At 56.3% G+C, this 27,797-nt stretch overlaps 1 protein-coding gene across 1 annotated transcript; it reads right to left on the bottom strand.

Annotated features, from left to right (window-relative positions):
• Positions 1-4,855: 4,855 nt before the first annotated feature.
• Positions 4,856-22,799, bottom strand: MLYCD (malonyl-CoA decarboxylase). Its single transcript, XM_049622489.1, has 5 exons — positions 22,239-22,799; positions 14,868-14,980; positions 13,857-14,013; positions 11,087-11,236; positions 4,856-9,298 (listed from the first exon to the last, which is right to left on the bottom strand). Exons 1-5 carry the CDS (start codon positions 22,773-22,775, stop codon positions 8,765-8,767), a joined length of 1,491 nt encoding a protein of 496 aa, XP_049478446.1. The 5' UTR covers positions 22,776-22,799; the 3' UTR covers positions 4,856-8,764.
• Between the last annotated feature and the right edge of the window lie 4,998 nt (positions 22,800-27,797).

Below are 27,797 nucleotides of genomic sequence, written 5' to 3'. Positions count from 1 at the left end.
CCGATGCCGGCAGATACCCAAGCTTCCCTCTCCCGTCCAGCAGTGCCTGTGTCGGATGGGGCGGCCCAGCTGAGCAGCCCTCACGGGCTGGGGGCCCCGTGGCTTTTTGATTCAAGGGCATCAAGCAAGAGACGTGGACCGTTTGTCTGGTCTCGGCTGGTGTGAGTGCAGGGGTGGGGCTCAGTTTGGAGCGACAGGGGCGCCACGTGGTGGCTGACGGCTCTCTCGCGTGTGTTTGCGAGACGTGAGGCCCTCCAAAGCGTGGGCCGCACGGGCCCCCCCGGGCTGGGGCCCACGGCTACTGCTGTTTGCAGTACCTCTCGCTCCTTTTCAGGCGTTTGGCCACCGGCTGCTCCACTGGAGGGCGCTGGCTTCGTGACCCCGAGGCCTTGGGTTAAAATCTTCATTTTCAGCCAAGGCTGATTTGACCATCACAAAAATCGGGAACGAGGGGCTTGGCGTGGCCGGTGCCTGCTTCCACAAGCCGGCCTGTTGCTGTGGCTGCGACCAAGAGAGAGCTGAGCCACGCAGACAAGAGGCTGCAAATGACCGGTTTTAGGCCTTTCATCAGAGGCTTTTCATCAACTCCGAGGATTTGGGGAAGGCGCGGGTACAGAGGGCTTAGCAAAGCCCGAAGCACCGTGTACCACAAGCGGACAGGTTGGTGGCTCCAATGTGCCAAGATCGGATACGTCACATCGCTGAATAGGCTGGTTTTGCGGCAGTCAAGAAGCTAGACATTTGGTTTTTAAGCAAAAGTTTAATCAAGCAGCTGTGGCGCTCCGGAAGGTGCAGAGAGCCTGGACAGTCTCCCGACGTCACTGCGCCAATGGCCACCGGGTCACACGGGGAACTGCCCACTTCCTGGCCACGGAGGGTGGGTCCCCAGGCCAGGACACCTGGTTCTGAGTTCTCCCTGCCTGTGGCTGTCCCTCTGGTCCCTGTACTCACATGCCTGGAGAACCTGCCTTCGATGAGCCCGAAGGAAAAGTTCACTTTGCGTGTCTGGAGACACAATCTCCGGAAACGTTTCCCGAAGTGTGAGACGGGCACCATTCTGCGGGCTCTTGAGGACAGAGCAGTGATCTCATGGAGGCCTTTCCCGATCCTTGCTCTTTCAAAAGTCTTTTGGGGATTTTGTGACTCCTCGGGGGAAACACCTGTAAGTCCGCTTGGTGCTTAGTCTACCCGTAATCCTTCCTGACGCTTACTCGTCTCTTCCTTGAGAGGGGAGAGGGAGAGGGAAGGCAGCCATATCTGACCAGAACTTAAGAACACTGTTTGGTTTTTACCATTATTTGGGCTCTCAACTCCTACTTGGTGACAGGAAACACTGACTTTTTACTCATGGCAAGGATATAAAAAGTCACGATGGTCACCAAATGACTGCAGTTTGGGGCCACGGCTCCTAAACTTAGCAGGATTTGTGATCTGGGCTCCATGCCTGAACCAAGAAATCGTGTCCTCGGTCCTGAAGGACTGGAGAGGAGGTCCTCTGGGACAAATGGCCCCATTCCTCCTCCCCCGTAAATGACCTCTGGTTCCGGCTCGGGGCCCAGAGAGCTCGCGGTGGGGGTGCCTTGGGGAAGCCGGGAGCAGCAGGCTTGGGAAGCCCCGGATCATGCAGGGGCCCTGAGTGCTGTTACGCAGGCCCCGCAGGCCCCGTGAGAGCTCTGGGTTCAGGTGTAACACCCGGGCAGGTGGTTACCAGGGGAGAAGGGAGATCCTGCGCCGAAGCCCCGGAAAGGAAGGGGCAACACCGCCACCTAGTGGCGAGCAGGGCGGGCGGCGCCCTTCATCGGCTGATTCAGACCCAGTGGTTCCAGGCGCGGTATTTTTAGTACTGGACGGTCTCTGACCCCGAGGGACAGCGGCCCGAGGCAGAACTGGGACTCACCACTCCTTGCCTCTCCAGCCATGGCCTGTCACCATCCAAGGAGCCACCACATCTCAAGAGTCTGCCGTGCGGCAGGCAGTGGGCTGGGCTCCGACCCGCTTCTCTGGTCCAGCCTCCCACGCAGCCCCAGGAGGGGCCGCTGTGACATCAGCGCGCAGGTGCAACCCTGCCTTCACAGCCAGGTGACGGCATCCGGGGACATGGTCTGGCTTGGGAGCGGCGGGACTACGAAAGAGAACGGTCTTTTGAATTTCCCTGTGTTTGAAGAGAGGTGGCAGGGTCACTGGATGAGCAGGCCCCTCAGCCCTCTGGCCTCAGTGTCTTGTGCTGTGAAATGGGGACGGAGGTCTCCACAACTTGCAAGCCACGGCCCTGATTACGCCTTCAGGGAAGCACAGTCCCCCAGGGCAGCCGGGGTCATGGTTCCTGGGCAGGAACTGAATTTGGAGGAAGGGGGCTCCCGTGGGTTCCAGGGGGAAGGAGGGCTGTGCCCTGGTCCCACACTGTGCCCCAGGGCAGGACACATGCTCAGGACACTGTGAGGGCCAGGGCTGAGGGCCAAGCCAGGCCAGAAAGACCCTGCCTCTACGGGGATGAGAGGATTCGGCCCAGGAGCACAGCAAGACGACGAGAGCAGTCAAGGCCAGGCGTCCCTCTCTAGGTGTCTGGATGGGAGGTGGCCCTGGGACCCCCGTGTGACCTGCAGCCCAGCCCGTGCTGGTGGAAGAACCAAGCAGGACCCCGGCCCTTAGGGAGCCTCTACCTAGGGGAGGACACACACACACACACACACACACACACACACACACACAAACGTGCCTCGCTGAGAAGGCTATAAGGAGGGACAGGTCCCCGATGTGAGGACAGCCTGTTGGGGGGTCAGGGGCACTTCCTGAGGGAGGAACATTGGACAGAATGCAGAAGATGGAAGTCCCTCCCATGGAGGTGGCATGGAGAGCCTTTCAGGCTGAGGGAGCTTCATGCTCTGGGCACAGGGAGGAACACAGGGAGTTCTGGGAGGAGCACGAGGAGTTCCAGGTGCTGAGAGAAGGCCGCAGACAGGAGTGCCCAGGACAGTTCTGGGAAGGCTGTGTGTGTGTGTGTGTGTGTGTGTGTGTGTGTGTGTGAAAGAGAGAGAGAGAGAGAGAGAGAGAGAGAGAGAGAGAGAGAAGGAGAGAAGCGGGTAGAAGGAAGGAGTGAGGATGAGGGAGGAGGGGGGAGAGAGGAGGGGGAGGAGGGGAGGATCGAGGAGGATAGGTCTGATTTGCATTTCAAATGGCAACTGTGTGCTGAGGTGGAAACAGATCTGGAAGCGTCCTGCATAGACACAGGCCAGCGGGGAGGTTATTTCTTGCAGGGGATGACAGAGACGGGATGCAGCCCGGGCTGGATCCCGGGGTGCAGGTGGGACGTGGGGGAGCATGGGACAGCACAGTCCGGGTGGGGTGACAGGCTGGATGGCTTGGGGTGGCCTCACCGGGAAGGGGTGAAGAGCTGGTTGTGGAGGGTCTGCACGTGGCCGTGGCCACGCGGAGTCCACAGGATGGCAGGGACACGCGGGACGTCGAAGCACACGCTCGTGTCTGGGGCACTGCGCTGTCCACACACACACACACGTCGTCGGTGGGCGGCCACAGAGGTGACTGTCCAAACTGGGCCACTTCTGAGAGGGAGGGGAGGGGACACCGTCTTAGCAGCTGTTCCAGGACCACAGCGCCTCAGAGACTGCTCCAGGCCAGGGGGACGAGGGTCCGTGCTGTCCTCATGAAGACGTGGGTGGAGAGGAGACCCTCCAGGGGAAGGAAGGGGCTCCTGGGACCAGGCCTTGAGTGATCTGCAGGGCTGGGGAGGCAGCAGGCCGGCCAGGAGAGCACGTGTCCTTCAGGGCCCGGACAGTGTGTGGGGAACCCCGCAGTCGGGACTGCCGCCCACAGAGCACCTGCTGGACTCGGCCCCCTGGAGGGCGTGGCCAGTCCCCCCTCGGGGCAGTCTGACCCCTCTTAAGGCAGCTCCCGGGTCGCCCTCCACCCCTGCCGGTTACCAGGCAGGGCCGAACCATGCAGGCGGGATGTGCCGTCCGGCAAGCAGCAGTGAGAAGTGTGCTTCTCCAGTGGTTGGGGAGTACGTACTGGGCCCTTCCATGCGCCAGGCACCACAGGAAGACCTGGGGCTTTCGGCCTCTGTCCCAGCCTCGTACTAGGCTCGCCCCTCCTTCGTCCTGCTAGGAACTCCTCTGGCCTTTTGGCGGCTCACGGCCAGCAAGGGCAGTGGCCGGAGGGCACCACAGAGAGGGCCAGCCTCCGGCCAGACGTCCCAGAGGACCTGTTTCCTGTCTCGGAGCAGGGCCACCACCGTCCTGCCCTGGCCGGGGTGGAGTCGGGTGACCAGAGTGACCTAGGGACGCGGTGCCTGCGGCAGAGGCCCAGCGGGCCCGGCCAGAGCCAGAGGAGGAGGGGAGGCGGGGCCCCGGGCGGGAGGAAGGCCTCTCCCGGGGCTGGCTGGTCCACATACCCCACTGTGTGTGGGCGGCCCTACCTCTGCTTGCGGCTCCTGAGCCCCTGTTCCTTCCGCCCAGAACTAGCTGGCGCTGGGCTTACGCCCCTGCCGTGCAGGCAAACATCGGCGAGCCCTCTAGTTCCACTGGAGACGCCAACAGCCAAAACCAGAAAGAGGCAAGACCTCTGAACCCACCGCCATTTCCTATCGCGCTTTCTTGGGGGCACTGACAGTGTTGTGCAACGGCTGGAACATTCCAATCACCAGGCCCGAAAAGCCCTGACGGAGGCAGAATGCCTGGACGATCCCACGCCACACGCCCCCTTTGGAGCGCTGAGCAGACACCGCCCCGCCCATGTCACGCTCCCTGCCTGTTTCGCACGTACCCACCCCCACACCTCTTCCCGTAAAACTCTAGGTGTCCATCTCGCGGGGGGGAGAGCTGGGTGGTTGAGGCTTGAGCCTCCCACCCCCCCACCCCACACTGCTGGCACCCGAAACGCATCCCTCATCTCCTGAGTGACTGGCTTCTCTTGCTCAGCAACTGTGTTGGTGGAACCCAGCCCGGAGCTCTGCTTCTGGTTTGTCCGGCCCCCTCGGGATTCCCTGGGATGGGCGGCCGGCCCACGGCAGCACCCGCCTTACCCGCTGGTTTGCAGCTGGATAGATAGGTCACAAAACCGAACAATGTAAATCATGTAAATGATTTACACTTTGGGAGAGTCCTGCCCGGGACCCATCCTTCTTTGCCAGAACCTCAGTGTCCTGACATTCCTTGTCCTCGTCACCCTGCCGGCCCCGGCTGCCTTTCCGACTCTGTCCCCTGTCACTCCTGCCAGGTGGCTGGGTGTCTCCTCTCTGTAGGTGGGTCAGTGAGGTGGGGAGGCAGACTCGGGCCCTGGCCAGGCCCTGGGCCTCCCTGCTCCTCCCTCACCAGCTGCTCAGCCCTCCCGGAGCCTCAGTTTCCTTGCCTGTAAATGAGAGACACTCCCTCAGGCTTCACGGTCGGGAGGTCAGGAGAACGTGGGGCCCGGAGCGGAGATAAATTCTATTTCTTGCTCCTTTCCTGGATGCTCAGAAATTAACGACATGAGACACGCGAATGCATCTGGAAACAAAAAACAAAGGCAGGAAGGAGACCTGGGATCCCCTCCGTCAATTTTGCTAATTGCAAATAATGCGGAAACTGTGGTGAATGGAAGCCATGGGGCAGCTGTCCATTCTAACAGATCAAAATGGACTTCATATTCCCACGAGGGCTTTAGAATCCAATTAAAAATCTGAGAGACATTCCCTCCATTTAAATCTCAAATATGGCTAATGCTCCATTTCAAACAAAGCCCAGAATGAGCTGATCCTTGCAAAAATGTTAGGAGATTCCTCCCCCACCCTTTCGAGCCACATACAGAGTAAGGAGAAAGCACTCCCCCTTGCTGGGGTGTAATGCCCCCGGATGGATGCCGGAGGGAGGGCAGAGCTGTGCAAGCCCTTAGTGGCTCTTGATCCAGAGGGCAGTGGAGGTCCGGCCCTGAGAGAGGACAGAGGGAGGGAGGGCAGGAGGAAGGGGAGAGAGAGGGGTGGTGGAGAGGGGGAGAAAGAGCAAGCAGGCATCAGTGACTCCCTGGCCTTGGAAGTTCCCGCCTCTTCTTCCCCGGGGAACAAATTACGCCACTTGGTCACCTCTAGAAATTGTCAACAGAAGCCAGAAAACCGTCATTCTAATTTCCAGATAAGGGGATGACAGGATCCGGAACCTATACCCAGGTGAGCATGATGGTGGTCCCCTCCTCCGGGCTTCTCAGCAGCCCTGACGTACCCGTGTGCTGTGGCTCCCCCGTGTACAGATGGGGAGACCGAGGAAAGTGAGGCCACGCACTGCCTTTCAGAACAGGATGGGGCCACGAGCAAGTGTGAGCGGGTCGGTCCCAAGACCGTCAGCATCCCCGAATCAGAATTAACCCTACCTCTAGCAGACCTGAGGACCGAGCCTGTGGCAAACCCCTTGTGGAGAGAGACAGGGGAGGGGGAGGTGGGGAGGTGTCTGAAGCACAGACCCCCAAGCAGCGAGACGAAGGTATCGGAGCTCCGACCAGCGGTTCAGGGGGAGGGGAGCAGAGCCTCTCCTCGGATGGGGTCTGAAGGGGAAGGTGGGGGACACGGAGGGAGAGCAGGCTCTATGGTTGGGGGGCGCGGAGCACAGCTTCAGGCCTGAACCTGGCGCGCTATGGAACCCAAGGACAGTCACGTACTGAGCACCTGCTGTGAGTCTGTCCCCTCTGTGGGCACTTCGCAGGGGAAGACACTGTGGTCCGAGGGGCTGTCCAGGGTTCCCTGAGAGCAAGCGTGCTGGAGCCCAGGTCCGGGAGACAGCACCTACACCCGCGTCCCCCGCGTAACGACGTCACCTGGGCGGTGGGCGGTGACCAGCGGGACGTAAATTCACGACGCGGGGATCCAGTGACCTGCTGCAGCCCTCCGAACCCACCGCTGCGGGGCTATTTTGCAAAGGATGACATATGTACACCTGGGCGGTCTGGTCGTCCCTCACAGGGAGCGGTGAGCCGGGCCATTTGAGCCGCCTCTGCCCTCCTGGGGGCCGTGGGGTTGAACAGACCGCCTCTGCCCTCCTGGGGGCCGTGGGGTTGAACAGACCGTAGCACACAAGGTGTGAGGTGAGCGTCGGCCCAGCGCGGCACCACGAGGCGGCCCGGCTCCCTCCCTTCGGTGACTTGGACTGACGCCCGGAGACAGGACACCCACCCACCCGCGTCCATCCATCGCAGGCCGTCTGGGCTGCTGTGACAAAAGATCACCGACCGAGGGGAGGCTGGAGATCCAAGGTCAGGGTGCTAGCACGGCTGCGGGAGGGCCGTCTTCTGACCTCACATGGTAGGAGGGGCCGGGGGCTCCGTGGGGCTGCTTGTTAAGGGCACTGATCCCCACCTCCTAATACCATCACCTTTGGCGGGGAGGGTTCGAGGTAGGAATCTGGGGGGGTACAACGCTCAGAGCACCGCACCACCCACATCCGCCCGGCCGGCCAGCCGGCCCATCTTACGAAGCGCCGGAGAGGAGTCATGACAAGAGGCTTGACAAGAAAAAACCACCCCTGGCTGTGGCAGGAGCCGGGTGACAGGCACGTGGGTCATTAGGCTATCCTGTCCGCTTCCGTGTATTTGGTTTGAAAAGCTGCGCAAGAGGAGGCTAAATAATGCGAGAAGGTGTGAAACGCGGGGGTGCAGGGTTGGGGTCTCAGGCAGGCAGCTCTGGAAGAACTCTCCCCGAGCCCCTCGAGGGCGAGGACCCCGGGCCTGGTGGGGCTCCAGAGCTCAAGCACTAGATTAGCTGGGGGCCAAGTGGAGCAGCACCAGAATGCTGCCCCCAGGATCCAGGGAGAGAGAACGTTCTAGTGGCGACCACCGTCGCGCCGCTCATGATCAGGCAGCAGCCCCACGTGGGAGGTGACGCACAAGGACCGGGGGTCGGGTCTGGAAGATGAAGGGCACGGAAGGCTGGGGGACCCGTCTGCAGGAGTGAGGACACGCACACACGGACACCGCACCCCTCCCACAACCCCGGACGCCGCCCCTCCCTGCCTCTCTGTCCTCACACTCTCCTTCACGGGACACCCACACCCGCCCAGCCCGTGAGGTCTCGGCTCTCGGAGGTGACCACACACACCGTCTTAAATAACCACCTATTTAATGCTTCGCAGAACAAAACCGTTCTGTACTACGAGGATCACTGGAAGCCTGCAGCACCGCAATCTTCGTCTCCGATCCGGTTTAAGCCCCAGGCAACCACACCTTGCGTGCTCGGCGATCTCGGCAAACGGTGTGCAGTCACGAACATTTTCACACATTCAGCAGCTCCCAAATCTAAGCGAAATGGAGCACAGCCCGCTATCCCTGTGCGGCGAGTGGAGAGAATCGGCTAAGACAACCACGGCTGAATTACGTTCTAAGCTCGAGGGAAAATCTACTCTCACCCGGGCCACCTGCCGGGGTCCTCGCGAGGCTGCCCGGTCCACCGCGGGACGACAGCCAGCAGAGATTCTAGACCTTTCTAAAGATGGAGGTGCCACCGCACCCCCTCTGGCAGCGGGCCAGGCCGCTCTTCTGGGGAGAGCACACCCACCCACCCCGCGTCCACCGGAGCCCCCATCGCGCGCCAGGCACCACGCCTTCGCTCTCTCGCGATGGGAGTTAGGACACAGCCTTCCGGTGCGGCCCTGCTCTGGGCAGGAGAGCGCACTTCAACTCTGCTTTACTAAAAAAGCCTCTTTTGATCCATAATCCGCCACCCCAACCCCCCCCAACCCGTCCAGAAAATTATCCTTTTCTGAGTCAGAGACATGGCTTGAGGGCAGGTTTAAAGTTTGCTGTTCTTGTGAAACTGGGCCACAAGGCCGAGCACCTGCTCGGAAGCCTTGATGTTCTTGGCGCAGAGGTAGCTGGTGCTGTTGGCGGCCGTCTCCTCCAGGTAGTACCGGTAGTTGACCATCAGGCCGCAGGAGCCGGTGACGCCCTTGAGGCTCGTGTCGGCCAGCCAGTTGAGGCGCCACAGCACCGCCCCGTTCTGCAGGTGGAAGTTTGCCACGGGGTTCAGGGCGTAGCCCCGGTGCTTCTCTCCGTACAAGTACCAGGCACAGAGCCTCATCAAGGGGGCCTGCAGCACCCTGACCAGCTTCTCGGACTTCACCCACTCGCTGCTGCTGAGCGAGACCTTGAGGGTCTCGTTAACGGGACCGCCTAGGATCTCCGAGATTTCTCTACATTCGGAATCTGTGAGCAGTTCACTCCTCCCGTGCTCCTTTGCTTGTGAGTTCAGGAGCCCCAGAAGCCACTTGGTGAAGCCGGGGATAGGAGACAGACTTGAGAACGTCCCGAGATGAGGAAACTCTCTCTGTAGGGTACGGTTGGTGGGGAAGGGAAGGTGGAGAGAACACACACACGTAACTCAGCAGGCATGTCACCGAGACGGAAACGCCTCTCCACGTATCATTCGCGCACCGTTAAGGGCTGCATGTCGCTGTGCGGTTTACCACGTGCCCTCTGGGGTGCATTTTCTCCTTTCGAGGGGCACTTATGAAGAACCTGACATATGCCAGGCCCTAGAGAGACCCTGAGTCCCCAAGGCGAGCCTCGACGACGGCTGCCCTGCCCACGCCACCTGTCAGAATGGCCAGTCAGGGGCCCGGCCCGACATGAGCAGGGGCTGCTGCTGAGAAGTGGGGCACGCAGTCTTGTGACCGCATCTCCGGAGCGTCTGGTCTGCCGTGCCCCTCCCGGGGACTGCTCTGTGGCCACACAGCCCGGCCTGCCATTTTACCCGGTGACCGTGTACTGAACAAATCATCGCTTGCAGAGCTAGCCCACAGTGGGTGTGGACTGTGGGCCAGAAGGCGGGGGGGCACCGGGGGTTTCTCCATAGCAGACAGGACGGTTCATGTTCAAATTACAGCGACATCTCAAGGACAAGTTTTTTTTTTTTTTTTTTTTTAAACCCAGCATTTTCTGATTAAAAATGTAATTTATGGTCACTACAGGTGAATTTTTTTAATGTATGATGGAAGGAAAAAAAAAACCCCAAAACTACCATAGTCCACAAGTCTGAGATAACTTAGTCTCTAGGGTTGATAAAGTGTAACTCCGTCTTTCTCCGGTTTTTACGCGGGCGAGGCATTTAACTTCTATCCCTGCTTTCTGAACTTACGTTGTGACAATTTTCTCCTTTTCATTCAGAATCCAAACACATAACTTAACAGAGTAAAAGATAAGACTGTACCAGGGTTCTCCTAACCGTGTTCCTCTCGAGTGTCTGCCTTTATAAACCGCGATGAACACTCTCGTGCAGAAGAGTGACACGGCTTTTTGGGATTCTCTCTGGTGACTTTCTGGCTCGCGGCGGGGTGCTGTGACCAGCCAGCAGGATGGCTACTGGGCTGAGGGGCCAAATCTGACCGATTCAGAAATCGACTCTGCGGGTGAACCTCTGACTCTGCCTTTCTCACCGATACGCCCCCGCCCCCCACCCCATTCATCAACACCTCAGCAAAGAAGAAGGAAAGAAGAAACTTAAATTAATTAGATGTGGCTCCTTATCGCCTCCAGGGAAGAAGTGACAGAGAGTGATTCTAATGAAGCTGATCGCCTGCTGAACCCTGAGTTCTCAGATTTAAGATTGATTATGAATTTAATGCAAAGCACGCTGATGTTTTAATTCCACTCTGTCGTTCTCCACGGAAGGGTTTCTGCTGCAGCGACACTGCTGAAACCACGCAAATAGGAGGATACCACTCTCAGAGCCAATTATTAGCCACCTAATTATTTTACCTTTAATTAGATTCTGCCCATGGCGGTTCACTCAAGCCCCTTAGGAGAGAGTTTCAAAAAACTAGACCCAGACAGAACCTGAGCGTTTCTGCTGTAGGATGGCGAGGGGCTTTTCCCAGGGTAACGGACAGAAGTTATTACCAAAAAAAAGAAAAAAAGAAAAAAAAGAGCCAGCCAGCCTATCTGCCCCCAAGCTGCCGGGTCTAACCTCGGCACTGCCTCTGTCCTGAGTGTTCTCGGGGAGCCTAGAACGTGCCAAGGGCCATCTGGCCCTTTCCACCTCTCCTACCTCCCTCTAGATCCCCTCTCGTCCCCCGTCCCCAGGGGCTGACACCCCCTGCCCCCACACCGTTCCCACCTGCAGCTCCTTGAGCACTCGCTTGACGAGGAAGGTGCCCAGCTCTACCCCCTGCAGTCCGGGCTGCGTCAGGCTGATGGAGTAGAAGATGGCCGCAGAGATCTGGCTCCCCTCCTCCGTCTCCGACGGGGGACACTCCTTCACTATGGCCTGGAAAACACCACGGTGGTCATGGTGGGCTTGGGCCCCCCGCTTCCCACGCCTGCCCTACCTCTTGGGGCCGGGAGAAGCCAGTGAGGATGGGAGCCCGGAGACCTCGGCCCTGTTCAGGGCCTCGGCTCTCGAGACCCACGGCCTGTTCTGGTTTGAGACCTCTCCAGAGGCGGCAACGCACGGCCTCCCTGGGTTGTTTGCTCCCCCTGCACTGTTTCTATCGCAACGAACTTCTCACCAAGCAATGCATGTTCCCTTTGCCTTTTCCGGGCCTCTGTGCGGTCAGAGACGGATGAATCTCCTCCCCGCCAGCACCAGACGTAACCCGCCGACCCGGCTGGGAGGCCAGCGCCTCCCTCTCCGTGGCTGCCCTGCGTGGGCCTGACTGTTCTACCCTGCAGTCATTCTCGCTCCTTGTCTCTGAACTCTGGGCTTTCAGATTTCTCAACAGGCCATACGCAATCCCATAAAGTCTTTCTCTCAGCAAGTTCACCTTTCCGTACCCTTTTGATTTTGTGCTACGTCCTTGTTTTTCCTTGGGGAAAACACACATCCGTACAGACACGCACACGAAGTAATGCAGAGAGACTCCTACTGGGAAGTCCCTTAGCCAAGGCTGACTTTATTAGCTCTGAGTTCTGGGTGTGGTTTTCTGAACCTCAACACTCTGAAGGTCACCGGACAACAGCGGAACGGCAGGCGGGGACCTTCAGTTTGCTTCGAGGCAGGTGCACCAGCTTGCTTCCCAGAACGCATTTAAGCTGCTAACTTCCATCAGCGACACCCGATTCTGGCAGCGGGGGTGTTCCCTCCAGGAGGTCTGGGAGTCCATGAGATTTCTGAAATTGTGTGTGGAATGTGCGGGTCTGCGCGTGTCCCCCGGGGGACGACATCCTCGAGCTTTCACCCCCTGGAGATGCTCAAGGGGTCTTTCCTGTGGCTTCTGAAGAGCTAAGAACGCCGCTGCTGTAGGAAGGCGGGGTGGATGAGGACAAAGGGCCAGGGACACCCCCCGGGGCCGCGCTCTGACAGCTCGGTGCCACCTGGGTCAGGATGCACCTCTGCCTCATGCCTACTCTTCACCGTGTGAGGTCGCCTCCGCTGTCTTTCTGGAATGCTGCAGGTTACCTTGTGTTCCTTGCTCAAAATGTTCCAGCAAGCCTTTTTTTTAAAGTTTTCAAAACACAAACGAATCTTTCTTTGGTTACACAAGAGACTGCATGATGTCAACGAGGCAAAACGTGTACGCGTGAGGAAGAAATCACAAGTTATTCCCAAACCAAGTCCTGCTGTTAACCTTCCGGTGAACACCTTCCAGTCTGTCCCATTGGCGTAGGTGCGTGCACACTTCAACACACACACTCACACACACACACACACACACACACACACCCTGCGCACGCGTGCTCTCCCCGCGCCCACGCGCCCCATTCTCCCACGCCCTGAGCGCTGGGGTGGAACCCCGGTCTCACCCTTACTGGTACTGGGATCGTGGGCAGATCTCCCAAGTTACCCTAAGCCTCAGTCTCCTCGCGTCCACGAGGACAAGAATAACAGGAGAAACGCTGAATGCCCAGGGTGGCACGAGCAGGGACGCGGGGACATGGCTCATGAGCTGACGGGCACCCAGCAAACGCGCGATCCCTATATGCTTAAGCGCACACTGAACATGCCGGTCTGGAGCCTGAACTTCCGGCCGTTCAAGACCCGGACAGTGAGCAACCGTCCACGCTCCCAGGTCTGAGCATCACGTGGGGAGAACTCCCCAGGGTGGAGATTGTAGGTCGCACACAACGCACCTCTTCTATGTCGACAGACATCGCCAAACTGCCCTCAGAGAGGCTGTGGCAGCTTCCAGCGCGTGCGGGTCCCGCAGACGCAAAATTCACGAGGGACTTTCTCCGTGGAGGTCAAGAACACCCGCCCGCTGGCCCTGCTTGGTCTCTCCACCTTCTGATACCGTGAAAGGCTGTCTGGATGCCCATCCTGGGATCTGGTATCATCTTTCCAGCTTCCGGACCGGCCATCCCGGACCCAGAGCCGCAGCCCACCGTGCCTCGCGCTCTGACAAGCCCCAAGTGCCCCCGGGTCTCCGCTCCCTCGCCTGCTTCACCCTCCCCGTGGTCAGGCCCCTGCTCCCAGCCCCCGCACTGGTTATTCTCCAGCCCCGGCAGGAAGGATCTGCACCTTCCCGTCCACCCCAGAGCAGGCAGCGCCTGCCAAACAGGGTCCCATCTCCTCGGCTACCCGGGCCGAGCTCTGGGCCCACGTCAGGCACGCCGCACGGTCTGATTTTCAGTGTTTTAGTCACGGGTCTTGAAACCCGGCCCCGGGGCCCCTTAACGACCACTAAAGTGTTGAAGGGTGCACCCTTTCTTCCTTAGCCACGTCTTAGCTGCAGCTCGATGTCCCCAGAGGAGTGTCATCCTTGTTCTGGAACTGTCTATACACGACGTGTCTACACTCTGTAGCCACAGACTGGGAGACTTTCTCTAGCCGATTCAAAACTCCACAGATGCCTGGGGCAATCTACTTCACGAGTGGGGGGGACACAACCACGTTTAAAACAGCGTCAGGGACTCTGCGACGCGGCCCTGAGCCGGCCGTCCGCGGGTACCTGGATGTTGCTGGAGATCTCGTTGGTCAGCGCCACGTGCAGCACGACCAAGGGCTCCTCGGGGCTCGCACAGTGAGAAAAGAAGTAACACCGCCTGTAAGGCCCGACGCGTCGTTTCATATCCATCCAGTTTTTCACAGGATGCACGGCCTCAGACCTGGGGGAAAGTCAGAAAGAAGTAAGCCCGGGGGACAGCTCGCAAGGCACGCAACCACTGCCGATTCCTGTGCGTACTGCCAAGGGAGCCTCGGCGGCTCGCTCAGTGAGGCCCAGTCCTCACTACAGTCCATCCGTCCTTCGCATGCAGCTTCAACAGACCTGCCAGGAAAATTCAAAGAAAACCGTTTTAATGTGAAACAGCGCTGGCTGAGGGGAAGAGCAGCTAACGACCCTCGGACCCACAGACTGCCCCCCACTTCTTAACACCTGGCCTTAAGGCTAGTTTGCAGGCCCCGGAAGCAGATCCTGACACGGGTAACCTGAGGATGCTTGCACCTCCCGGCCGCTCTCTCCTCCGAGTCTGCGGCGTGAAGTCCGTGCTGCAAACACGCAGCCCGGGTTGTCCAGCGGCCTCGTCAGCCATGCGCTGTTTGCAACGTGTCAAATGGGAGCCCCTCGGGTTTGTCACGCTTCAAAGCGCAACCTTTCGCGAGCCTCAGTGTCTATAAGACGGCACGGGCACCAAGACCCGCGAGGGAAGAGTGGCTCCTGTCCGTGGGGACCGCTCGGGCTTCGCCGTGTCCTGGGCACGCGGGGACCACGCCCCACACAGCCCATCCAGAGACTTACACCAGGGAGGTGCTGTCACAACTACGGGAGGCAGATGCCGTTGGGGTCACTAACGCCAGGAGTCGGCCCAGCGGGACCCTGTGTCTCTGAGAATGGGGTGTGGGGAGAGGCGGGCCGTGCACTTGACCACGGGCCACACACGTTGTGTCTGGGCCACAGCGCTCGCAGACAGAGGCCGGCTTTCAGCTCCTGTTCAGGAAAAGTGACAACTTGAATACTTACTCGCTGATTTTCTGCAGGACCTCACACGGCGAGTGCCAGGTGACCCGTTCCAGGCTCAGGAACCCCGAAGAGAACCACTCTGAGAGCATGCCCTTCAGCACTCCGTTCATCTCCTGAAAGGGAGAACACAGGGTGCTGGCTTCTGGGGACAGGCCGGCCAGCCCGCCTCTGTGCCACCACCAGCCGACACGGGGGGATCAAGCAGGCAAGAGGGACGCGAAAGCAGACCGCGGGGCGCTTCTCCCAACGGCTTCCTCGGTGACAGCTCCGTGGGACTCACCCCATCCAGGTGGCCGGCACCCGGCTCTTGCCCCGCCCGGCCACCCCCGTCAGTAAGACCTCAGCGGGAGCTTTCGATCTGAGCGAAGCTGCCCGATCGGATGGCGTGTTCCAGCTCACGCGCCGCAGTGAACACGACTGGAACTCGTGAAGTCGACAGAGCGACGGCTGGTGCGCCACGAAGGGAACGCTAACACGGGGGGCGCGGGGATCAGGACATCCCCCTCTCGGGAACATTCTGGGACGTGCCCAAACGTCTCTTGTTTCCTGAGAGGGGCAAGCACTGGGGGTCCGGGCACCATATCCATCAACTCAAAGGTGCGCGTTTTCATATTGTAACATCTCTGAAGTCGGGGTTCATCTTGGAAACGATGGCGGGGCCACCGCTTCACTCGTAGCATTTTTTCTACCTTAGTGGGACATAGAATAGAGTGTGTCCGGCAATCGGTGGCTTTAGATGTGATGAAATTATTCTAAGTTCACTTCACTGATTACACCTAATCTACTTCTGGAAGTGAGGAGCCAACTTTACCACCCAAGACACGTGCGCCCAGAAACCTTTCAAGCAAGAATGGAACCGGAGGCACCCAGGGCAAGGCGAGGGCGCAGGGGCAGACCCAGCTCGGTGTAGCCCACTGTGAACGCACTGAACATGTAACCACAATAGGCTTCCTGACGGCTCGAGCGAGAGGATGCCGGGGCCCCAGACACGGCTGGTTGTTCCTCAACAACTGTTTCCTTTCCTTCCAAATCAACAAAAGTCTTATGCTTTAGGCAGGCACATGGCTGTCCAGGTTCAAGATCACACTGCAGCCAGGGGCAGTCAAAAGAGCGAGTCCTGGCCAAACAGATGTAAGCAGAAGTAAACATGGCAGGAACATGCCCTTTGCTCATCTTTTCTTTGTTCCTCTCACCGCAGCCTGGAAGGTGATGTGATGGCTAGAGCTGGAGCAGCCATCCTGGGCCATGAGGTAACTGTGGGGAGGAAGGTTTTTTGGGGAGAACAATAGACGGAAGTCTAGGTCAACTGAGGGCATCACAGAACAGAATCAGCCCTGGGGTGTCTACCTCCAGACTTTTACATTAGAGACAGACTTCTGTCTTATTCAAACCACCATTATTTCGGGTCTCTGTTATTCACAGATGAACTACATACTAACAGATACACTGAATGTTACTGAATAATAACATACATCTCAGTATATCCAGTACAGAATTGACAGAGAGCTACCACCGCAAAAGCTGTAAAAATGTTCACATTTTATTCCCTGATAAATGAAAGGATTCACAACTGTGTCACTGGAGGATAAGCTTGAAGTAAGTAAAATAAAGGGTTGGTGGCTCTGAAAAGCTTTCAGAATGAAGTAAGATCCCTCTTTAAATATTTAAGGCCTGGGGCACAGAACCAGCCACCGATTTGTTCTGTGGGATCCCATGGGGGCGAAGAGGGAGGTAAATTTAGGACCAACAAGGGGGAGTCACGGACAGATAGACTTGGACCGAATTTAATGTAAAGGAGAAGTCTGGAATAGCCAGGGTTGACCAGAGATGCTATCCGGGGAGAGTGAACATCACCACGAGCGGGGACCAAGGGCAGGGTTTACAAGGATTTGGTGGAGCCGTTCTAAGGATTTAATGGTTGGACCAGATGCCCTTTGCGATTCTCTTTAACTCTGAATTCCATAACCCGGTCTCCCTCCCTCAGCTCCACGCTCGGTGAGGGCAGAGGTGGCTTTGACGCCACACCACTGGGTCCACAGGCATTCAGCGGGCTCTCCCATGTGGAGGACGGTTAACAGACTGATGTCAAACGAAAAAGGGGAGACAGACTAGACAGTGGAGAGGATGAAGGGGCAGGAAGGGAGGCCAAGAGAGGCCAAGGGCCAGGCATACAGACGGCTGCTCATACAACTGTATTCACCGCACTGGATCACAGCGGTTCTTAAACTTCCCGGGGTCCTCGCATGCTCGAGTGCTTGCTAAAAACCACGGACGTGCTCCCCAGAAAAATGCACACACATTCCTCAATTTTTGCACCCAGTTTCCTGGGAATCGTGGATGCCTGTGAAACTCATCTATGGATCATCCCCGGAGGCTCACAGACGCCGGACTGGGAACCTCCACACTGGACGGTTGGGACTGGATCGGCCAAACTCCATGGAGGATGTGTGGGCATCTCCAGCGCATCCCTAACAGGAGAGTGCGGGACATGCCTGGCTTCGGTATCGATTCAGGATTAATTACGAAAGAAATGGCTTGGCTGATGAGAGCTCGCCCTCCAAGGTCTCTTCGTTCTATTTCGGGCTACCGACGGCTATGAAATGTGACACTGCTACATGAGAGCTGGGAATCTAGGTGCAAGGGCACACGTCCCCAGGCTCAGCGCCCACCGGCCGCAGCTGTCCCTGCTGGAAGGCACCAGCGGCCCGAAGGCTGTGGGATCACCGACAGCAGGAGGGAGAGAAACTGCCTAGGCTTCTCGCTCATCAATTCAGCCATCAGTTGTCAGGTGTTCGATCCAAGACTCCCACTCACAACTGCCGGGGATGCCAGTCAGCGTGGGCTCAGTCTTCCGGACCCGCCAACGCCTGTTATCTTGGAGGACACTGAGCGGAAGGCCAGCCAGCCTCCCCTTCTGGCAGAGAAAAAGCGGTCCCCCACCCTCTCTTCTGGAGTTTTTGGCTATCAAGATCTCCCGATGTCTGGAATGTGGAGAAAAGCTAGTTTTCACTGCTCGGAAGCCCTGAGCTGGGCAAGCGGGCCCGAAGCACAGGACAGGGTCACAGGGCCACAGCGAAGACATTTTAGGTCTGATTCCAACTGATAGAGGCTCCCCGCCCCCCCCCCCCCCCACCCCAGGGGACTGGGGCAGCCTTGATGAATGTCCTTTTTAGTTTAGCTAAGCACAGAATTTAGGAAAGCCAACAAGGACCTCTGTGTTCACTGAAAAGCAGGACGTGTCACTAAAAGAGGCCGGACGACAAGGTGTCCGGTGCGGCCCGACATTGCAACGGTGGGGACGCTGGCCCGTCCGGCACGAGTTTAGCCCCCTCCCCACCGTCAAGGCCTGCACACCTTTCACCCCACTGGAATTTCTCCGCTCAAACCGCCATCAGGAAACCCTTCGGTTTTCTAAATGCCAACTTCCCTCCGGTGTCCCCAAACTGCTGGACAGTGCTCAGACCTTCTAGAACATGGACTCAACTCAGCCTCACGGGGGACTTTCTCCCTGAGAAACTGCACTCTTCAACCCCAAGAGGCCTTCGGAGACGCCTCCGGAGAAAATCAAAAAGCGTCTAGACCACACACACAGCAGGCGTGCGCTGATCCTCACAGCCCGACGTCCGGTAATCACAACCCCCGGGCAGAGACCAAGAGCCGGACAAACCGTGCCCTCGTCTGTAAACCTTATTTTTAGCAAAGCTGAACAACCCTCACAGCATTTCCTGGAAGAGAAGCAGGCTGACCTGGAGCGTAGCAGCCGCCGGCGCAACCTCTCACGTCGGCGCACGGCCAAGGGGCTAAAACCACCAGAAACCACGACTGTACCCAGTGCATGGCCGTGGGCCTCACACTAGCTGGCTCTCCTGAAAATGCCACGGCGACCTACAGGACTCAGCACCCAAGAGCGTGTGGCAGACACACATCCCGGGGTAAACGCTCGGGGCTGAGTCCGTAGCAGCCCGCACGGCAACTGGAGCGTGTTCACGTGACTTCCTCTAGCGTGTCCGGAAGTCAGCAGGTGCCGGGGAGCAGCACAGCTGTGGTGAGGTGCTGTGTGCCCACGGTGAAGGGTGCCACGATCTGAGGCACTGGGGGAGCAAGCTCCCTGCTCCCCCAGCATCACGGGGCACCCCAGGCCCCTGGCGCCCGAGACTCCTGCCTTAAAGCTTCGCGTGCCAAACTTCCAGTACTTTCTGACAGTGTATTCCTAAAAGCTGAAAGTTCTAGCTGCGTCGCCTCATCAGCTTGGATGCAAAATCCAGAATGTGGGAGGAGAAATGGGAGTCAAAGCGCGGTACACACGTTAAGTGATTCTGGCGATAGAGTACAAGGCCGGATCCCAGTGACATTTTCTAGGGACAGAAAAAATGATTCTCTGAACGACTTAAGTGACAGGGGTTGAGAAAACTGTTACGTGACTATGTGGGACACGGGAGAAGGAAACCCATGGATTCAGCACTAACGGTTACATGCACTAGATACAAGGCCAGAACTTTCAGGCAGAGAAAGGCAAGAGGAGTGACTCAGCACCTGGAAGAGGCGTCTTGTAGCCAGTGTGTCCAGACCACACGCGGAGGCAGAGGTCAGGCTACAGTTGTCATCCTTTGTTCAAGAAAGATCTTTACTCCACATGACTTTCTGCCTGTGGGTATGCAATGTTTCTTCTGTGTGTGCACAGCCTTGGTTGAAAAAACAAAGGAAGCCTGAACCCCGGAGGGCCCGGTGTCGCTGCCAGCTTGGGCTCTCCCCGGAGCACGCCCCTCTCCCCCAAACAAGTCTCAACGTCACAGCTTCCAGCTGCCACCTTCCAGCCTGCACGACAGCCACCTTTTCTTGTGTGGGGAAGAGCAAAGGCATGGACACATTCAGTTAACATCTCACAGAATCGGAGGACTCAGAACCGGATGGGACCTGAGAAATCACTGGGGCCAACAGCCTGAAATCGGCAGTCCAAGTGTCTGACACAACGCCTCCGTTGGCTGTGCAGAAACCTTCCGAGCCCTCTGGGCTTCCCTCCAGGCTCAAGGCTCTGTGTGGAATGGTCTGATGTCAAGACACTTGGGAGCAGTATGTGCTGACCTGCTCTTGTGGCGGGGGACCTGGGAGTCTCGTCTCATGCATCATCCAGCATTTTGCTATGCTAGACGTTGAAGACAAGGCTCCCGGTCTTCAAGGGGCTGATTATCTAGTTGGGGTGGGGGAGGGTTGGTGGAGTAATACATCTCAGACGCTACATTCTGTGGTTAAGGTATAAAATGCAGGTGAGGTGCACAAATAATAACGTAGCCTGTGAACCGCCAGACCAGGTAAGGCCACCTTGCAGTGGAGTGTTGGAAAGGCTCAGTGATGAGCAGCTCCTACTCTAACGGGCTTCCCAGGCAAGAATGGCGGAGGAATATGTGTTCAGGAACTTTCCGTCAAAGAGCCGGCGTGGCCGCAGAGAGGTTCTGTGGAGAGGGGCGAGAAATGGACGGTACGGCTGGCAATGTCCAGGGTGGTTTGGCGTGAACCAAAAATGCCAAAAGAAAGACATTAAATGTTGGTCCTTCCGGCCTTCAAGGGAGTAAAGACCGACTTGTGGTGTCAAAGAAAGATGAGCACTGAGGTTAGTGACTACACGGAAGTTTGTACGTTTACTCTTGGAAAGAGCAAATGCAGTCGCAACCAGAGAATACTAATGTATTCTCGTGTATCGACGTGTACCCACCAAGTACACAATTCGGGAGTCATGAGGACGGGGCTCGAGTTCCGGCTCTGCACCCTGGGCACTGCACTTGACTTTGACAAGCTTTAATCATTTCCTCTGTACAACAGGTCCCTATGGCTTGCTGGCAAACGAGCAAGTGCATGAGAAGCACTTACCATCCACCGTGACTGCTGCTAACTCTTCCCGTACTACAGTGGAAGCTTCTGGACCCAGTGACCTTAGTGCCAAGACCAGGTCCAGTGGTCACAAGTCACACAGATGAATGGACAGACAGGTAAATGATTTCATTCTGGGACAGGCGACATGCTACCCAACTCTTCAGTCTCCTAGGCAGTAAGAATCAAGTTTCAGAAAAACCACCATGGAGCGCTGGTCCCTGCTTCAAGAAAAAAATAAAGTATGCTTGGATTGAAGACTAGACCCAAGCAGATGGGAATGTACACGGTGTGTCAAACACAGTCTCGGCCATTCAGACCGGGCTTGAGCCAGAATCATGATCAATTCAGATCTTGGCATTATCAGTTAAGCAGCCATCATGAGTAATCAAATCACAGCACTATTATCACTGAAACGAACCCCATCCTTAACGATACAGGATCTTTCGCGCATAAAGTCTTTCGCGAACACTGTAACTCCCGCAGCAGGACGTGGTTATACAGCATACTACGAAGAACCCCAGACTTAAGATGTGTGTAGGTGATCGGAGACGTATCTATTTGCTCTAAGTTCTTGGTCAAGTTTCCCCACCTCAGTGTCTGCCTCCTTAACCCACGTAAGAATAAGGCAACGAACATGAAAATTACTGTGCCAGTGTTAAGAGTTCTAAGTGAATTAGGGCATAACCGATCAACTGCTCAATTTTTTAAAGCGAATTGCACCTTAAAAAGTTCTGAACATCAGACGCTTCTTGCAACATTTACATCATTTTTTGGTCGTTGTTCACTAAAAGGGCAGGTTAGTGATCCTTTCGTATTTAATACCAATAGTATAAGAGCACTATATTCGCCTATCGGAGATCTTTCGTGTCGTTATTTAAATCCTACGGTATTTACTTGCATCCAACATGAGCCCACCGTGCTACGCACCTGATTACTCAAGTACTCAACTTGGAATCATCACATTTCAGGGCTGAACTCAGGAAAGTGAAACGTCCTGCCCAGCCAGGCGGCAGAGCCCAGAGACATCATCTTTGTGTGTTCCAAAGGGTTTCTTATAGACGAGGCTTACACACAGAATGAGTGTGCAGCTAACGTGTGCCGACACCACCTGGGTTTTTGGAGGCTACGTGGTGCTCAGTTTAGTACTGGTTCAAGTATACCACATACAGGAAACTCCCAGCTAAAAGAGTAAAAAAAGAGACTTCGTAGAGCACACTAACCAGGAAGGAGGAGTGACAGTCACGTTAAAGGCAGGCGGTGCTGAGTTTCTAGTAAACACTACACGGTCAACACTGGAACCAGGCAGGGATTCAGAAAGCCTGGGAAGGAAGGGGACGGGGCAGGGGTTCAGGGGGCTGTAACTCTGGGCAAAGTGTGCGCGGCTTCGGGCTGGGGGAGGTGGAGTGTTTGGGGCTGCAGGGGCAGGTGAGGACTCTCCGGGGAGGGCCATCAAGATCGAGGACCTGGTGCAAGGCGTGGGGGCGGCCCGGGGCCAGGCCTTACCCGGACGTGCGGCCCCTCCACCAGCTTGAGCGCCTGCGCCTCGAGCAGGTCGGCCCGCAGCCGCACCAGGAAGCGCACGCCGCCGTCCAGCTTGCTGATGTGGTGGAAGAGGCCGCGGTAGCGCGGCACCAGCGCGTAGCGCAGCCGGTCCTCGGCCTGCAGCAGCACGGCCGCCTCCCGCGGCTGCTGGCGCAGCTGGAGCACGCCGGCGCTCTGCTCGGCCACCTGGCCGTGGTCCACGCCGAAGCCCCGCGCCAGGCGGCTCAGCAGCTCGGCGCGCTCGGCCGCCTCGGCCAGGCCGCCGTAGAAGCTCACGAAGTCCGCGCACTGGCCCTCGGCCGGCGCCGGCGTCTTCTCGCGCAGCTCGTAGGCCGGCGTGGCGGGCACTGCGCGGCGCAGCAGCTCGTCCATGGCCCGCTCCAGGGCGCCCGCCTCCGCCGCCGCCGGCCCGCTCGACAGCCGGGGTCCCGGCGGCCGCGGAGGAAGCCGCAGGGGGAAGAGACGCCGCGCCGTCAGCGCTGTCCAGAAGCCTCTCATGGCGCCGCACGGCAGCTACTTGAGGACGCCGGCGCCGCGGGGCTTCCGGCTTCCGGCGCGCGCCGTCCCCATTGGCCGAAGCTGGGGGCGCGGGCGGGACGGTGGCCAATCGGAGGGCGGGGGTGGGGGGTGGCGCGGAGCCAAGTGTTACCAAAGGTCCCGGCGGGGCGGAGACGCGGGCGTGCCTCGTCCCTTCGCCACCCAAAGTCACCTCCCCTGCCGCTGTCCTCTTGCCCCACCTGCTCTGCTGCCTGCGTCTCCCCTGCTCTGCTACGTGCAGGCGCTACACTTGCGGATTCCTGGTCCATCACGTCTGGGGAGGAGCCACGGAAACTGCGTGGTAATTCACTGGCAGGGTAGCCTTGGTCTTACCTCCTGCCTAGGCGCTCTCAGTTCGTTGCCAGGGTCTGATTATACAGGTGACTCCCACGGCCGCAGCCCTCCTCTGTCCGGAGCTCGGGACCTAGCTTTACAGCTGCCTGCTGCAGAGCTTTTCATGGATGCGCCAAACGGGGCTTTCCTAACCGTCTTAGTCCCCAACCTGTCCCTCCTTCCTAAGTCCTTGATCACTCATCTATTCAACAGGGTGTTTATGAACTACCTGGTATGTGCCAGGTCCTGTCCTTGGCACGGGGCTAACAGAATGAGCCAGACAGACCCGATGGTGCCTCATGGAGTTTACAGTCTAACGGACAGGAGAACATAACGACAAATTGGACTCCTGAATTCATTCCTTCTGTCTGGCCCCCCCCGCGCCTACAGCCCATGTCACTTCTCACCGGGGCCACTGCAGTAACCTCTTTGCTTCCAAGCTCAGTCCTCCAATCCATTCTTTGCATCAGCTGCTGAGTGAACTTTCTAGATTATCCACTTAGGCGTGTCATTCACTTGTTCAAAAACCAACTGCTTTAGCGTAACAGGCAGAGCCCTCACCAACAGCCCCTGCTCTCCCTTCTAGCCACATCTGTTGTTCTGCCCACCTCATTTCTATTTCTCTGTGGCCTGGTGGCTCCCAGACTTGTAGATTTTGGAACCCATTCTTAAAACACAAGACAGGGCAGGAAATGCAGTTGTCGGTGGCCTTGTTGGTATCCGCGGTGGTGGAATCACACTCAGTTTGTAAGCCTCCAAACACACATCTATTTCAGTCTCTCCTTAACACGAGTGAGAGTTCCACCACGGTTAGTGAGTGTTTGGCGGGAGTTTGCAGGGCCTGATGCCAAGTAGAGCAGAGTCCAAAAGAAAATCCAGCCAAGAGCTCACTGTGCTCTTTAAAAAGAGAAGCCTCCTCTAGGTACAAAGGACGAAGGACAGCATCAAAGAGCCTGCTGAGATCAGAGGGTGGATAGTGGGCTTTGGGGAAGGGGCTTTCTTGTTGGGGATATACAGGGCACCTTGTGATCTGTGGGTACCAGAGAGAGGACCCCTTTCTTTCTTAGTCACACAGTGGTAACTGATGTCCCATTAAAGCCCCTCGGATGTCCCCGATATGTCTTTGAGGAGAGAGACGTGGGCAGGCACTGGCTATGCCCTTTACCCTCCTCTGCATGCTAATAAAAGCACTTTACTGAGCACGTACTATATGTCCTCTGCCCTTCTGGCACGTAAACACATGATCTCAATCCTCACAAGAACCCTGCCTAACTTCAGACTGTATTAAATAAATTCTAGATGGCCTAAGGAGTTAGACTTTTACAAAATGGAATAAAAGTAAAGTAACATCAGAGAGAGAAAGGTCCTTCGAGACATGGCACAGACCATAAAAGAGAGATTGATAAAGTTAAGTACATAAAATTTTTAAAAAAGTTCTTTATACTGGGGGCATCTGGGTGGCTCAGTTGGTTGAGTGTCCCACTTTGGCTCAGATCATGATCTCGTGGTTCATGAGTTCGGGCCCCACATCAGGCTCGCTGTTATCAGCACAGAGCCTGCTTTGGATCCTGTGTCCACCTCTCTCTGCCCCTCCCCGCTTGTGTTCTCTCTCTCTCTCTCAAAAATAAACAAACATTAAAAAAATTTTTTTAAAAGTTCGGGGCGCCTGGGTGGCTCAGTCGGTTGAGCATCTGAATTTGGCTCAGGTCATGATCTTGCGGTTTGTGTGTTTGAACCTGCTCTGTGCTGACAGCTCAAAGCCTGGAGCCTGCTTTGGATTCTGTGTCTCCCTCTCTCTCTGCCCCTCCCCTGCTCATGCTCTGTCTCTCTCAAAAATGAATATGTTAAAATAAAATAAAAATTCCTTATGCTTAGAAACAAGATCAAAAGACAAACACTACCTTGGAAAAATATTTGCAAGGTATATTGCATACAAACAGCTAATTTCCCTAATACATAAAAAACTAGAAGGCAATGTGGGAAGACCATCAACCCAGCAGAAAAGCGGAGAGAGGATATGATCAGGAATATGAGAAGAAATTGAAACAGCTCTTAAAAACATGAAAAGTGCTCAACCACGTTCATAATTTTAAAAAGGCCAGTTAAAACTCCACTGAGCTACCAGTTTTCATTTTTCGGGTTGGAACGACCAGAAAGTTGATAAACCCCCATGCTCCTAGGCTGTGTGGAAACAAGCACCCTCTAACTTGCTGCTGGGAGCATATCCTGGTGCCAGCCCTGTGGAGGGCGCCTTTGCAATATCCGTCCACGTTGCAAGTTGGCCCAGCAATTTTTACTGATGAATACCTGATCTGCTGAATGGGTTGATGACAGAGGGGATCAGACTTCCGGCACTCAATCAGCAGGACCAGGAGATAGGCGCAGGGTCCAGGACGATATCGGGCCCCACGAAGGAGACGCAGGTGAGGAGACGCAGAGAACCATCTCTGACGGTGGCTGGGACTCAGCTTCAAAAATCCTGCTCTAGAGTCTTTTGGCCAGTAAGAGACTGGGGGATTGTGACGGGGACTGTTGGAGCAGCCACATTTGCAGAGGCAAGCAAGGCAGGCGGGAGAGCATCACCGGCTCTGAAGTCAGCAGGAGGCTGTGAGCATGTGTCCTGGGCCTGATCAGTTTCCTCACCGGTAGTAGGTTTTGCCACTTTCTAAAGGCTGTTTCCACACCTGAGAGATGTAGATGACAGCAATACCTATCTCACAGCCTTGTGGGGGTTAACTGAAACAATTCCCTTCAAGCATAGAGCAGGCAGTAAAGACCATAACATTTTAGCTACGTTGTTGTAAGTAAATGAATGAAGTCAAGTGTTGTGAGTAACTGAGACTGACATGCTCTGGGGTGGCTGTCTATTTGCACGGGTCCAAAAGGAAGCAGTGTGTTGACCCCCTGACCCCGGGGCAGGATTAGCTCCCCATGACTCTGAGACCCTGTGATTCCTGTGCACCTTCTTCCTGGGATCCTGAAATAGGTGTAGGGAGACGCAGCTGGGGCGGAGTGGGGGGGCACGGGCAGGGCTGGGGGGCTGGCTGACCCAAAGCCACATCCTTGAGCAAATGCCAGGATGATAAAAACACATTTTCTTTTGAAATGATTTTCCAACAGTCACAGTTATTTTTATTTATTTATTTATGTATTTTGAGGGAGGGGGAGGGCAGAGAGAGAGAGACAGAGAGAGACAGAGGGCATCCCAACCAGGCTCCACACTGTCAGCACAGAGGCCGATGCGGGGCTCGAACCCACGAACTGTGAGATCATGACCTGAGCCGAAGTCGGAGGCTTAACCGGCTGAGCCACCCGGGTGCCCCAATAGCCACAGTTACTACGAGAGATTTGTTTTGTCCTCTAGGAAGTCAGGCTCTGAACTCCCTTCACTTCTTCCTTCTCCGTTTCCCTAACCCACTACCTTTATGGAAGGAATATAACACACCAAGCCGCGTCCCCCACCCCCAAAGGCTGGAGGCATTATCACTAAGATGTGACTTCATTTCACTTCAATGAAAACACAGTATCTGTTGTTCAAGGGAGAGAGGAGTGGAGCCCCCAGTTGACTATCTGTAAGTGCCAGAATTTCATAGGTGGAACCCTCCAGTGCAAGTATTTTGATATAAAAATCCTGGGAGGTAGTTCTATTTTTTTTTTTTTAATTTTTAATGCTTTGATTTATTTTTGAGAGAGACAGGGCACGAACAGGGGAGGGACAGAGGTGGGGGAACAGAAGAGCTGAAGCGGGCTCTGCGCTGAGAGCTGCAAGCCCAATAGGGGGGGCTCGAACTCACAAACTGGAAGATCATGACCTGAGCCACAGTCAGACGCTCAACTGACTGAGCCACCCAGGCGCCCCCTGGGAGGTAGTTCTTATGAGACCAGCCTTTGTTGCGTATGCCTGATCTCACAGGGCACGTGGAAATTACATTTGGCTCATTCTGGAAAAACACAGACACACTAAGCACCCTGAAGACCTGGCCTTAGGAGCACACCCCAGTTCCTCTTTACCAAGGAAGTGGAGAAAACTTGTCACCAGCTGCTAAGGAGCAGGTCCGGTTTAGATGGACTTCTTTGGTGTTTGGCCACGTTGGCCACATCTGTGCTCTCCTCCAGCCTGGGATACTCCTACTTACCAAGGAGCCTGATGTCCAAATCTATTTCGCTTAAGCATTTGCCCTAAGGACAGTTCTCAATCTCTCTCTTGGAACTGCCTTCCTTTTCACATCATTTCTGCTTTCTGCCTTTATCTGTGTTCAGACTCGTTTTTCTCTAGGTGTTACCATCCAGGTTTTGTTTTTTTTTTTTTTAATGTTTGTTTATTTATTTTGAGAGAGAGAGAGAGAGAGAGAGAGAGAGAGATCAGGGGAGAGGGTCAGAGAAAGAGGGAGGGAGAAAAGCCCACACATGCTCCGTGCTGTCAGCACAGAGCCCAGTGAGGGGCTTGATCTCATAAGTCGTGAAACTATGACCTGAGCTGAAATCAACAGTTGGATGCTTAACCGACTGAGCCATCCAGGCGCCTCCTCCCTGCTCATGCTCTTGGTTCAAAAGACTTCCCTAAGCCAAACATGAAATTAAGGAAACAGTTCACTTTACTGGAGTATCAAAAAAAAAAAAAAGAAAAAAAAAAAAAAAGAAAGAAAAAGC

The sequence above is a fragment of the Panthera uncia genome, assembly GCF_023721935.1.
Source record: "Panthera uncia isolate 11264 chromosome E2 unlocalized genomic scaffold, Puncia_PCG_1.0 HiC_scaffold_20, whole genome shotgun sequence".
NCBI lineage: Eukaryota > Metazoa > Chordata > Mammalia > Carnivora > Felidae > Panthera > Panthera uncia.
This window is presented reverse-complemented; position numbering and strand designations above follow the sequence as displayed.